The sequence below is a fragment of the Haemaphysalis longicornis genome, unplaced genomic scaffold (assembly GCF_048455015.1).
Source record: "Haemaphysalis longicornis isolate Haplotype H1 unplaced genomic scaffold, Haemaphysalis longicornis Haplotype H1 scaffold_4, whole genome shotgun sequence".
NCBI classification, from domain to species: domain Eukaryota; kingdom Metazoa; phylum Arthropoda; class Arachnida; order Ixodida; family Ixodidae; genus Haemaphysalis; species Haemaphysalis longicornis.
In genome coordinates this window covers 27,933,612-27,945,793 of record NW_027526361.1, presented here as the reverse complement: position 1 = coordinate 27,945,793, position 12,182 = coordinate 27,933,612, and the positions used below count along the sequence as shown (strand labels likewise).

At 48.9% G+C, this 12,182-nt stretch overlaps 1 protein-coding gene across 3 annotated transcripts in view; it reads right to left on the bottom strand.

Moving 5' to 3' along the window:
* Positions 1-12,182, bottom strand: part of LOC144178399 (uncharacterized) — a 343,222-nt gene that overhangs the window by 29,213 nt on the left and 301,827 nt on the right. For all 3 annotated transcript variants that reach the window (XM_077706220.1, XM_077706221.1, XM_077706222.1), the window contains 2 exons: positions 4,455-4,574; positions 4,235-4,368 (listed from right to left, as the gene is read on the bottom strand). In XM_077706220.1, the coding sequence (XP_077562346.1) occupies positions 4,235-4,368; positions 4,455-4,574 (254 nt within the window). The remainder of the gene's footprint in view (positions 1-4,234; positions 4,369-4,454; positions 4,575-12,182) is intronic.

Below are 12,182 nucleotides of genomic sequence, written 5' to 3'. Positions count from 1 at the left end.
TTTCTCTTGAGGCGCGTGATGTGCTTTTGTGGAGGCCCATTCTGTAAGTTGGCTTTCCTCCAGCACCCTCTGTGTGAGACGAATTGGATTCCACATTTTGAAGACATTGGTTTTCGACCAGAGGAAGCTTCGCGTTTCAACCACCTTTCACTTCACCCACGATCGTCACCATCGTCAGCTAAAGCTAGCTTTCATGCAGTGCGTTTTGGAACACCGTAGCGATGAGCGGGGCATAGAAAGCTTCCCTACAACGAGAGGCGCTGTGCGGGCTTGGCTTATTTTTTTTCTCCATTAATTAGCCCGGTCTGAGGTTAGCCCTTCGTGGGAGCCAGACGCTTCTTGCGAGCCCGCAACCGAAATGCCCTGCTGGCAGCCCACGGGAGCAGCGGCGGCTCTTCCCACTAGGTGAACAACCCGTTCGGGGACCCGTTCAACGCCATCTGGAGAGCGCGGCCGATATACGGGAGGGGGCCCGGTGGCTGGCCCGAGTCGGCCTTGGGTTGCTTAAAAGGGGGCCACGTTCTGATCGTGGCCCCTTCGTGTGGGACTGCGGCCAGGGAGGAGGTGGGACTCGACACCGCACCTCGCTGTTCCTTCTTCAGAAGCTATGCACCGCAGCTGATCACGGACACGACGATGAGGCATTCGAAGGGGACGACCGCCTCTGTGGCGTGTATAATGCCGCAGGGTGCTTCTCACGTTTTTTTTTAAAGAATCGTGAGCGCCGCTCACGCGCTACTTCTTGGCTCAGTTGGCGAGCAACGCGGCGCCCCCAGATACGCGCAACCAAGCGACGTGGCTGGACGCTTTCGGCAAATAAAAGGTCCTAGGCGCCTCATATTCCAAAACCCCTGATTGCATTGCCTCTAAAGTAGTGGCTCCCCAGCAATGCATTTGTATAAAAAGTGAAGCCGACGTAATAGGGGTTTGGGTGTAAAGCTTGGTTTTTGCAAGCGGGCTTTCCCGCAAATGTTTGCTGTGAAGCCTACTCACAAAACATATTTGAGTTCTTGCGTGTTTCGCAACGTACTATCATGAGCAATATGAAAGGGAACACAGGAACGCGTGGAAAACAGCCTCGAAACAGACTCAGAGCGATACGTGGATGGCACTGTGAAAAACAAAGGGGGAAAGGAGGGCGCTCTTCCATTAACGTTTAACATTGCCACCACGCTGGCATTTCTAAAAAGCAGAAGCTTTCGTCGTTTCGCCGATAATATAGCATCGTCCAAAAGCCGAAAAGAGGCACTGGGGGAATGGGAACAGTTGTAGGAACAGCGTCCCTCTGTCCACTTTGTTTCCAGCGGCGGCCGCTGCGTATCACTCATAGCTGGGTCTGAGGGTGTTTTCTACGCGTTCCTGTGTTCCCTTTCATATTGCTCATAATAGTACATAATGCATTCGAAACCCTATACTAAGCAGCACAAAACTGAGCGACGTAACTCGGCAAGGTAACTCCGCGAGAAGATATGCTCCCGCATTCTAACATGATAAGCGAAAGCTAAAATTCCCCCGTTTTTTGTGTATGTGCGCCATCATTGTGTTTTGGAGCGCAATTGAAAGCAGTGGCAGTGAATCCGTAACTAACATGCTGTACGGAGATGTAGAAAGAACGCGTACGCGGAGTCTTGTTGACTTCCACGCTGAACGACATTATTCGACCTGAGCCATGGTCCGCTCACTCGGGTAATTTACGTAGACAGCAGGAGCAGATGGAAAGACATCCAGTACCCTTAGTGTACAAAAAAAGGCACCCACAGAAGCGTACACAATTTTTTCACGTCCCCTTCTGTCCTTGCAACTCCCATGATCTTCAATTGATCTTTATTAAGCATAGTAGAGAAACTTAAATCGCAGGATTTGGTGGAGAGGCCACACGAATTTTCGTTGTCGGTAGTAACATAGTGGTGCAGGTAGTTTAGTACGTGGGGCAGGGCAAAGAATCGGTAGGGAGGGCGAACTTTGCATTCGAATTGCCCAATTACCGCATTTTCTGCACATAAACCAGTTGTGTTGACTGCGGCTCTGAACAAAAGGTTAAGATATTGTTTTAACGTGTTAATTTTTACCTAAACTAACCTTATTGGGGTTATGCATGGAGTAATATTGCCTAAAATTTCCCTCCTGGACCGACTGCTGTCATAAACGCAACGCCTATTTCTTCACGAAATCTACAATCTATATCTTCACGGAACCATAGACTTTAAAATGCTATCCACCATTTCAAGTGATTCAGCCTTGAACAGTGATATCCTTTCGATTATTCCCTCCCTCCCTCCTTCCCTCCCTCCGTCTTCCTCTCCTTCTCAACCAGGGCATTCATGCCCCTCTGACAATAAAGCTGTTTCTTCTCGTCCCTCAAGAAGATAAGCGGCATGCAAACAGATAGCGCCGACATGTTAGGTTCTCACGTATATGCCTATACTCGTGCAAGGCCTAAGGACTCGCCGTTTTAAGTTGTACTCCTAAAAAAAATATATCACTATTCCTGCTTCCAATGGGAGAGGCGTTGCGATAGGCCAAGATTGACGAAGAAGCCGACGGCGTCCACAGCAATGCTTCGACCTTGAGCAGGGCACATCTGGTGCCGCCCGGCCTGTCTACGGGGCCGGAGGTAATTAATTTCTCAGCCAGGCATGGGCCTCTGTGGCCAACGTTCCCGGCAAACCGGCGGCTATTTCTTTGTTCGGCTCCTGAGAGGTGCGCTTGGGGCCTCCGCGAACCCGTCAAACATATGCTTGGCCCCGGTAGACGGGCTGTTCCGGGACCCCAGAGACGCCGGCATAACGGCTGACTGGCAGCAGCTACATACCCAGTGCGTCGGTGATGAGTGTGCGCAATATTCATTAAAATGGCGTTGATAGGCGGTAGTTTTCAAGTTAATCGTGTCGTGAATATGTGTGACTACCCTGATGTTTGAGCTGATGAAGAGTTCTTTCTAACTTGAAGGGAATGTTCTCCAGCTCAGTCATCCACTGTCACAAGATCGTTCGTCAGGACATAGGGGTCTTAACGCATTCGTGATTTTGTTCCAAGAAAGAGAATGCGCTTTCGGGCAGGGCAAACGGGAAATTCCGCCACCATATCTATTCGGTATGCCAGGCATTGAAACTTTTAGACCTTTTTTTTTTTTAATTCGAAAGTTTCCCCTGCGGCATAACGGTGCACGATTTACAGGTACACGAACAAGTTTGCTTCTCTTATAAAGTCCAGAAGGTGCCGATGAAATGATCCATGAACCCAGCGCTGCAGCTCTGGCCTAAAATGATGATCTCTGTCTCGGAAGAAGGTTTGCATACACTATCCCCGGTCATGCTGTCTTTTTCTCAGCGTCATTTAGCGCAATCCAAAGCCAGCACAAGTGTACGCTTTGTTCAGCTCATGTTTTCCTAGTTAGTTTCGTTTCTTCCGAACTTCTTGCCTTATGAGCAATCTCTTACTCGACGTTAACTACCCCGGTGTTAGACATTTTTCTTATGCATCTGAATGTTGATTCCGTAGTTTCCACTGTTACTGCGAGAATGAGAAGCACGACAAGTTAACGATGGTAGCTGAAGCAAACGTTTACAAGATTCCCTACAGAAGATATCGTGGATTTCAGTGGTGTGGCGGTCCCAGATTATTCGCCAGAGCTGCCTGTGTTGACCCTACTTATAGTGAGTGTGGTTCCGCTAATCGCTGTTTTGGGGTATTTTTTTAACGCTTAGCAATACATTTGGCACGGCCCTGTCCTTTAGTATACGGGGGCATTTATCAACTCCACAGTCATTATAATGAGAATCTACAAAATAAGGTAAAATCAGCCATTTCGACTTTCTGAACGCGTTTGAATTGTTAGTACCATTTTTATATCATTTTTTGTGTGGCCACGAACTGCTCCGCACATATTACAGGGAATTTTTTCTTGTCGCTTTTAGCCCTTGTGAGCTTGTCTGTGTGCGAAGGCGGGACATTTTGTGCAAGGATTTACCGAGGCTGAGACCTCTGGTTAATTTTGTGAACAACGGTACTCTTTGTGAACTCCCGTGCAAAGCGTGAGTAGCTTCTGCTTACGTTCACCAAGTGTCACTTGTTCGGAGGAACGCATCGCCAGGCTTTCTGACAAACAACAGACCCTGAGTTTCGTTTGAGCAAACGATACGTGATATAATGTATGGAAGGCGACGAACTACCTTGAGGAAGGTAGATATCGCCGCGCGCATATAATAATAGCCCATCGTCGATCAGCGCTCACCTGGACTGACCCTTGGAGAAGGGGTATCCGCTGTCCCTCACAGCCTGCCTGGCCAGCGGGAACAGCTCATCCCGCCGCGTCAGTAGAGCCGGAATGTGCTTGCAGATCTGCGCCGCGGCCTCGTTCACCGACACCTGATGGTTTTAGAGGAAGGAGGAGAAATACTCGTCTCTCGTTCCAATCCACTAGCTGCCACCGATATATTCTCACGCGAACCTACCTCGTGCAGAGTGAGTGGCTTCTCGGGCTTGCGCTTGCAGTCGAAGCGGCCATAGATGGCGGCGTACTTGCGGATCTCGTCCATCCGACGCGGGTCGTCCTCGGACATGCTCAGCACGCGCTGCGTCAATCAATCAATCAATCAATCAATCAATCAATCAATCAATCAATCAATCAATCAATCAATCAATCAATCAATCAATCAATCAATCAATCAATCAATCAATCAATCAATCAATCAATCAATCTCAAATATTTAGTTCAATAGTTCCCTAATTCGTAAAATCCCCTTCTGCGAACAAACACTTACAAATTGTTACAAATCTACGTAATTGTATTGCTGCAGGACTTAGACCCGTAGCCCTTATCTATGACGCGCTTCAAAGCTATTAAATGAGTAGCTTCGGCGAGTAGGACAGTCCGACTCCGTCTGGTTTGGCAGGCACACTTGCATTACGTGGTTCCACCAGTCAACTATAGGTGCGGCTCCAACACTAAATATGTTTTTAATGTGTACAGTGGCAGGATAATAGGAAAATGCGTCGCATCTAGACATTTATGCCTCTCTTTGCACATGAAACTATCTGCATCTGACAGGTGAATTCTTAAGAAGAAAAAAACATGCTCGACATTCAGTTGTACAAGGCGTATCTAAAGACCACGTGAATGCAATGGAGGGGGCAAGTTTAATCCTGCACGATTAGCCGGAGGACTGTGACAAGCGTAAGTCCCTAGCTATGCCCGTTTTCGTACAGGGTGGTCCATCGAAGAAATCGATGCTATGTTGTGAGTCCACTTCGTGGATATCTGTACGATCTTCTGCGAAAACGGTGGACTTTCGTGATATTATCCATCAAATCACGTCAGTCTGTTGCCAGTGAGGACCACGTCCCTGTCAAGAGGCATCTTAACCTACACCCTGAGTGACAGTACGATGATGTGCTAAAACAAGTTGCTTAGTTGAATTTTATGAGCGTTTTTGTTCCCGTTTTCTATTACGTCCCGTGTTCATGCTGAACCTCATCAATGCTTGCTCTCTCTCTCACACACCCACAAAAAGAAACATTTGTTCCCCACAAGGTCACAATAGCACAAGAAAACTGTCCAACCTTCCCGTACAATACTTTTTTCCTGATGCGTGTTCAGCATTCCAGTACTTCAGTCCATCCAAGATTTTACATGGAACAAGCACGGGTCACGAACAATGCTAGTTCGTTGTTACATTTTTGGTTCCTGTGCTGACTGTGCCGTTTCCGGGCATTAATGCGCTTACGAGGAAGGCCCCCAACAGCTATGATATGACAACGATCTAAAAAAATCAGGGCTGATCCCTATTTCAAGTAATCCGGGTAAACGTATAACTTGATGAAAGGTCGCGGGTGCATACTAACGCACGCAAACGCACGAAGACACATTCCTCCCAAATCAACTGCCTACTAACGTGTGGAGGGAATGACTTGCTATATTTCCAGCTAAGGAGGAGTGTCATGATTGCTTTCCTCAGAAGGGCATCGCGACACATCATGACCCTTATAACTGTTCCTCATAAAAACAACCTGGATCTCCCTCCTAGCTTAGTTGCTCCCTGAGCTGAGGAGCGGGATGACCCACTTTATTCTCTGAGGAGCGGGATTTTCATGAGACGAAGGCGACCGCGACGGTGAAAATAAATCGCAGGTACAAGCTTTCGCTTCATTCGGAACCAGGCGCGCATAATATTCGGTGGTAAAAATAACGGCCGTTAGCGGCTGCCCCCTTGGCGTTCTACCCGTCGGGGCTAGCCTGCAGGAAGCAACATGGTACGGGCGTATTCAGCACCACCGAGCGCCTTGGATGTGACGTGAGACACGCACGGGGCATCTTCCCCTGCCCCGAGCTCGCAATTAGGCGAGTCGGCCAAGGAGCCGGGATAAAAAAGAAAGAGGACGAGAGCGTCGCGAGCGTGACGCCTCGGAAGTGAAAGCAGCTGCACTAATCAAACGCACTGACAAGCCTCTCGGTAAACAAAAGCAAGTCTTAAAAGAGAGCCGGTTGCAGGCGGTAGGGGGAGGAGGGCGGGGGGCAGGGGCAGATAGGGCGACGGCTGACAAAAGCAGGACATGAGTCACGCAGTGAGGAGGTCGAGAACAACAACAAACCACCGACATGGCGGACGGACCCCGGGCCCACTCCGGCCCGCACGCCGACTGCATTAAAAACTCGAGCGCGCATTCCCGCTCGCCTCCTCCTCCTCCTCCTCCTCCTCTACTTTACCGCGCACAAAAAGCGGCAAGGGGTCCCCCCTCCACCCGCACAACAACAACAACGCCACAGCTGAACACTCGCCAGGGCGCCGACCCGCCCGTGGTGGTAGGGGAAGGAAACGGGGAAAAAAAAAAAAAGGGAAGCAGAGAAAGGAAAAAACGCGAGCGTGCATGCCGGCGACCTTTCTGGCGGCAGCCTGATCGGAAGAAAAAAGTGAGCCGGAGCGTGGGTACAAAAAAGGGCGCATGTAAAGTGGCGAGATACGGAAGGAGAGGGCGCGCTTACGATTCATTAGGAAACAACGGGAAGAGCTGAGCGCCGACCGAATGTGTTCGGCCCCGGACTGTAAGCACGTTGGGATTGCTACAGCCTCGGGATGAACGTGCCGTCACGTCTGGGCACTGGGGCGGAGGACGGTACAACCTGGGCAGTGCTGCAATTTACCGCGAGTCATACTTAACTGGGGATTAGCGCATTGTAAATCCACGAGGTGACGGAGCTGAATTGGGTGCTGATGGGATAGCGTGGTCGGTATGCGGGCTGTCCGTCGACTGCTGATCACCCGTTCAACGCGTTTCGAAATTATACGTTTATTTCAAATGAAATTACTATTTTATTTACGGAAGTATCATTTTATTTATTTTTGACAGAAGTTCCAATGTGGATGCAAGTAAGACGGCACCCGTGTTCGAAACAAAACCTATAACAGCGTCCTCCAAAGCCCCACACAAAGAAAAAAAATGGCTAATGGCTGCTTATTCGTCCTGACCAATTGGTGTGACAGCAACAGGTGTGATGGCCAACAAAGAGCTTAACGTTCGACTGCATACTTTTCCCATCGTGGATGACATCTTCGGGCTGGCATTCCTGTTTATATATAGACCAGGGATGGCTAAAGTGGAAACTCAGGGCACTTATGTAAAAAGTCACGACTTATTTCTATATTTTTGTTCCTCTGAATGACGGAACCACAATCTTGCCGGTTTTGTTTACAGTAAAGTCAACTTTGTCCTCAAACAGGTTTGTGTTCTGCTGCCCGCCAAACTGCTCATGTTGGCTTTGTTACAATTGTACAGCCGGTACTGCTGTGGTGCCCCAACATACAAGTAATTTCAAAGTCGAACGGTGCAATATTATATTTTCCTTTGTGAAAGGGCAACGTTCTGCCGGCACGATAAAGAACGAATTAAAATTAATTAATTAATAATAGTTAATCAACGAGTTAATAAGTAATTTATCACTGAGGGTATGGTAGAAGACTTGAAAGGAAATGCGCGAAAGGCATTTGGAAATGCGTCATGAAGAAAATATAATAGATGCATGCAATGTCCAATATTCCCATCAAGGTAGATGCACCCGGAGGTCCCATTCTCGGGCCGTATTTGGAAAGTGCGTCGCGTTTAGGCAGTAAACAGCAGGCTACTTTTTTTCACCGAGAAGAACGCTATATGAGTAACACGTACCTCTGCTGAATCTTGGGGTATTGCAAAGAGCCTCGAACGATAACTAACGTCTGCTAAATGAGCCGTGGAAACGAGGATGACCGGCGAAACGCTTAGTGATAGCAAACGCGTGAGAGGGATCGCAGGCGTCTTCTTTCCGACTGCCAATAGCAGCAATACCAGGTAAACAAAACCAGAACTTATTCTCGCGCGTTCTGTCCCCCAACCACTTCCTCCACCAGCGCATGCAGGGAGCGAGTGCTGGGAGATGAGAGACCCACGAGGGGATATGGACAAAAGGATTTGTCAGGTTAAACACTTGTAGATCAAGTTATCACGAACCAATGGTCTGCTTGGCTTGTTTTTGCAGAGACTTTGCACATTATGTTTCCCAAACGTTGTACTACTGGATGATTGGATTCAGCCTGTCGCTCACCCTGAAGCGCACGAACAGATAGCTTAGCTGGCGGACCATTCATGGTGAGACTGATTAACCAAGCGCCGGCAAAGTAGCCGTTAAAGTCCTGTATAGTCACGCGGTGCCGCAGCGGGGAGGATTCGAGCGAGCGAAGATGCGACGCCTCTCCGCAGCGGATCACGTGGAGTGACGTCACACCTTGCGCGCTCGCGCTGTGGTGGCTCAAGGTCATTGCGACGCGATGAGTGACCTTGCTAGAAATGGCGTAGTATATGTTTTGCTCTAAAAGTGGAGTTGGGCCGTCCATGCGATGCGGATGACGGGAGGAGGATTATGGAAGAGGAGAATAGAAACAAGGGATGAATGAAAGCTTCATTTAGGGACGAGGTAGTACAGTTGAGGGCAAAGACTAGGTTCGAATGATGTGGGATAGGGCGGTTTGGAAGTTTATGGGAGAGGCCTACGCCCTGCAGTCGACGTCAACAAGCTGGTGATTGTGAGTAACTAGAGGAGGAGGTTTCCCAGGTCTCGTCTCCCCGTCTCAACTACTACACCCTTATTATTAAAGGGGATATGAGGACAACATAAAGATTTCTTTAAGTTGAAAGAGCCAGTCTGATAACTCACTCAACCGCAATATTCCAGCATCAAAAGTTGCTTTTATTTAACCGAAAATAGATCAGAAGTACCAAATTATTCCGCAGGAATATTCGATTCGTGTAGCGCGAATATCATAAATATTTGCGCTATACGACGTCAGCAGTTATGCAATAACGGGAATACTAAAACAGTTATAAGTGTTTTCCTCGCGAGTTAATACTCGAGTGACACGATAAAAAAAATGGGGGCCATACTACAACCGAGCAGTTAAGTTTCTTGGCCGTGGCCTGTGCCGGTGGTCGCTGATCGCACGAAGTCCTTGTGACATAAGGACCCGGAGAGAAACTGGCTGATTGATTATGTATATTAGTTGTTGGGAGTTGGGGTCGAAATTGGCCCCATTGTTATTGGGACCGGGCAGTCTTTTGAAGAATCGAAACTTTTATTTTGTCATTACGGGCGCTTTTGGCCGTATTCTGAGTCTGTTCCCCACTCCATGTGTTTCTTCGACACGGCTGAGTGGAGCATACCGCAATGCCTTTACATGCGAAAATCGCTTTCAAGGATCTCCTCGACTGGGGGGGCTCGAGTGGAAGAGGCATTTTGAATACCAGGGTTTAAGTATCGAAGCTATGTGCGGTTTTGCGGTGTGTGAGAAGGTATATAGGGAAGAATACTATAGGAAGAGAAGATTGAGGTCTGGTTCAGAGGGTTTTACATAAGTTAGAAAAAAAAATGGCTGACGATTACTATGCTCACTAATGCGAAATTTGTGCGCAGTGCGAACTGCAGTCTTCTCGGTCATAGCGCATAGCTGCTGCGTCTTAGGAAGTGATCGTGTGATCAGCAACCGCACGGCGGCACGCGCTACACTGCCCTTATCTCGCAGCGCGTCGCCGCTGCCAAGCATGTTGATGCAAATCGTATTTGAACATCCCCGCGGGGAACCACGCAACGAGGAGGACGCCGAAGGACCGATGTACGTGCATCACGCAGCGCATGCTCGGCTCCCGTGGCGCTGCCTCGGCATACTGCCCTCCCCCTCACCCTTTTGCCATTCCTTCACCTCCGCTCTTGCGGGTTTATCTTCGGTGGCCTTTTCGTTCTCTTTTAGCGCGTCGTCACCGGGGAGCACTCGCGCCGCCTCGGCATACCACCTTCTCCCTCACACTTTTGCCACACCTTCCTCTATCGTTTTCCAACCGTCTTCTGTGTTCGCTTCGTTCACTCGGTTACGGGGCCGGCGACGCCGCCAAACCACAGTAGCGGACACTTAAGTGCTGTGCACTAAAAATTTTCACAATACACGACCTATAGGGAGCGGAGCGGTTTACATAAATTGCCCACCCCCATCTCCTCCCTGTGTGGGCGCACGTGTGCGCGCCAACGCGTATATTTTGTAAGCTCTCGTGGGCGTGACTATGCATGTTTCTATGCCGATTTCTGTGTGCGTACGTGCGTACTCGTGTACTCCCTTCACCTGCATCCGCATTCTTTGTTCTGAAGCATGGGCTTCAGAAGGATTAACCCTGCCCTCTTTTTTTTTTTCCGGTGTTTCCATAACTGCATGTAAGCCTTCCGCATTGCACATATTCCCTCTAATTTTGCTCACGGAACAAAGAATTGTGCAGCTTTACGCATTCTAAAACAATCCCTGGATGCAGGGCTTTTTTCCAGGCACAACTACTAGTTTGTTATAGGTTATAGCATTAATAAAGCTTCTTATTAAGAATGATCGGGAAAAACAAGATTGCAAGCCTAAGTTAGCATTTTTCTTTTAACAAGTTCTACCACACGACAGTCTTAAGTTCGCGCCCTCCATTTCATACGTGTGGTTAGCTGCCGTTGCTGCATGCTAAAACAAAACTACTATTTTCTCTCTTTATCCGCTAGCCGAGCCGAAAAACTTGCGAATAATTGTTTTTGCGCGAAATGTGCTCCCTTTCACCCCACCCCCATTTTATTTTCTTTCGCCTAGCGGATCCTACTTCACGGGCGACGAGCGAGATAACGTCGCTTGAGTGCGGATTAGTGCACAACTGGCGCATAGGCTGCCGCAGCAAGATGAACGGCCGTGGCCTCGACAGCAACGCCAACAAACATTTGCCGGAGGAGCAGCAGCAAGGAGGCTGATCGACCGCACCTGAACGAGTTCCTCGGGGGGGAGGGGAGACGGATTAAGCGGCGCGGTGGAAGCCTCTGGATCGGCTCGCGTCCACACAAAATGCGTCAGGCAAGGAAGCTTAACCCGTAGCCCTCCTGAACCCAGACAACACCGACGGCAGTTTTATGCAAATGAATCGCCGCTCGGATACTCGACAAGAAAGGCCCAGATAGCGATCGCATCCGTGCAGTTCTCCCTCGATCGCCGCCCACTCACCCGTTATTATATTATTATCCTTTCTAGCCAGTACTGCATTAGACCTATTTTTCCATCTTTTCGGCAAAGCAAGCACGCGTAGCACTCAGTCTGGAGTGTAGTACGAGTGCTAACCAACAAAAGCGAAGATGCGACATAGGGGGTTAAGGGTGGCAGCGAGCACATCACCGCGCTCGAACGAACTGGGCGCGGGATGTGCCGACACGTTTGCTCATTTGTGTTTGCAAGTATATCCAGAGATGCGGGATCTGAAGCACGCGCTTACGTTACCGAAGTGCCGCAGGGAAATACTGAACATCAAGTGATTACTTGGAGCGTGAGTCGTGTGGTGCATTGTGGTAACTGAGCGTGTTCCACCTTGGGTACTCTTCTTGGGAACGTAGCAGAGACGTTTTATTAAGAAACAGTTTGTATGCAGGATACTTTTATTTTAGTGCAACCTTAGCAAGACACCTCAATAGAAAACTCCACAGTTTTTGTGTGATTCGGCGTCAAGGGTTACTGCGCGTATACGTTTACGGCTTTAATAGCTTCTGTCGGCTTTGCAGCTTACTCTAACTGCCTCTTACGCGTCGTGATACTGAATTCAAAGCAAGGTTATGACACTCAATGCACTCCGCGAGGGAACTTTGTACAACATGCAGA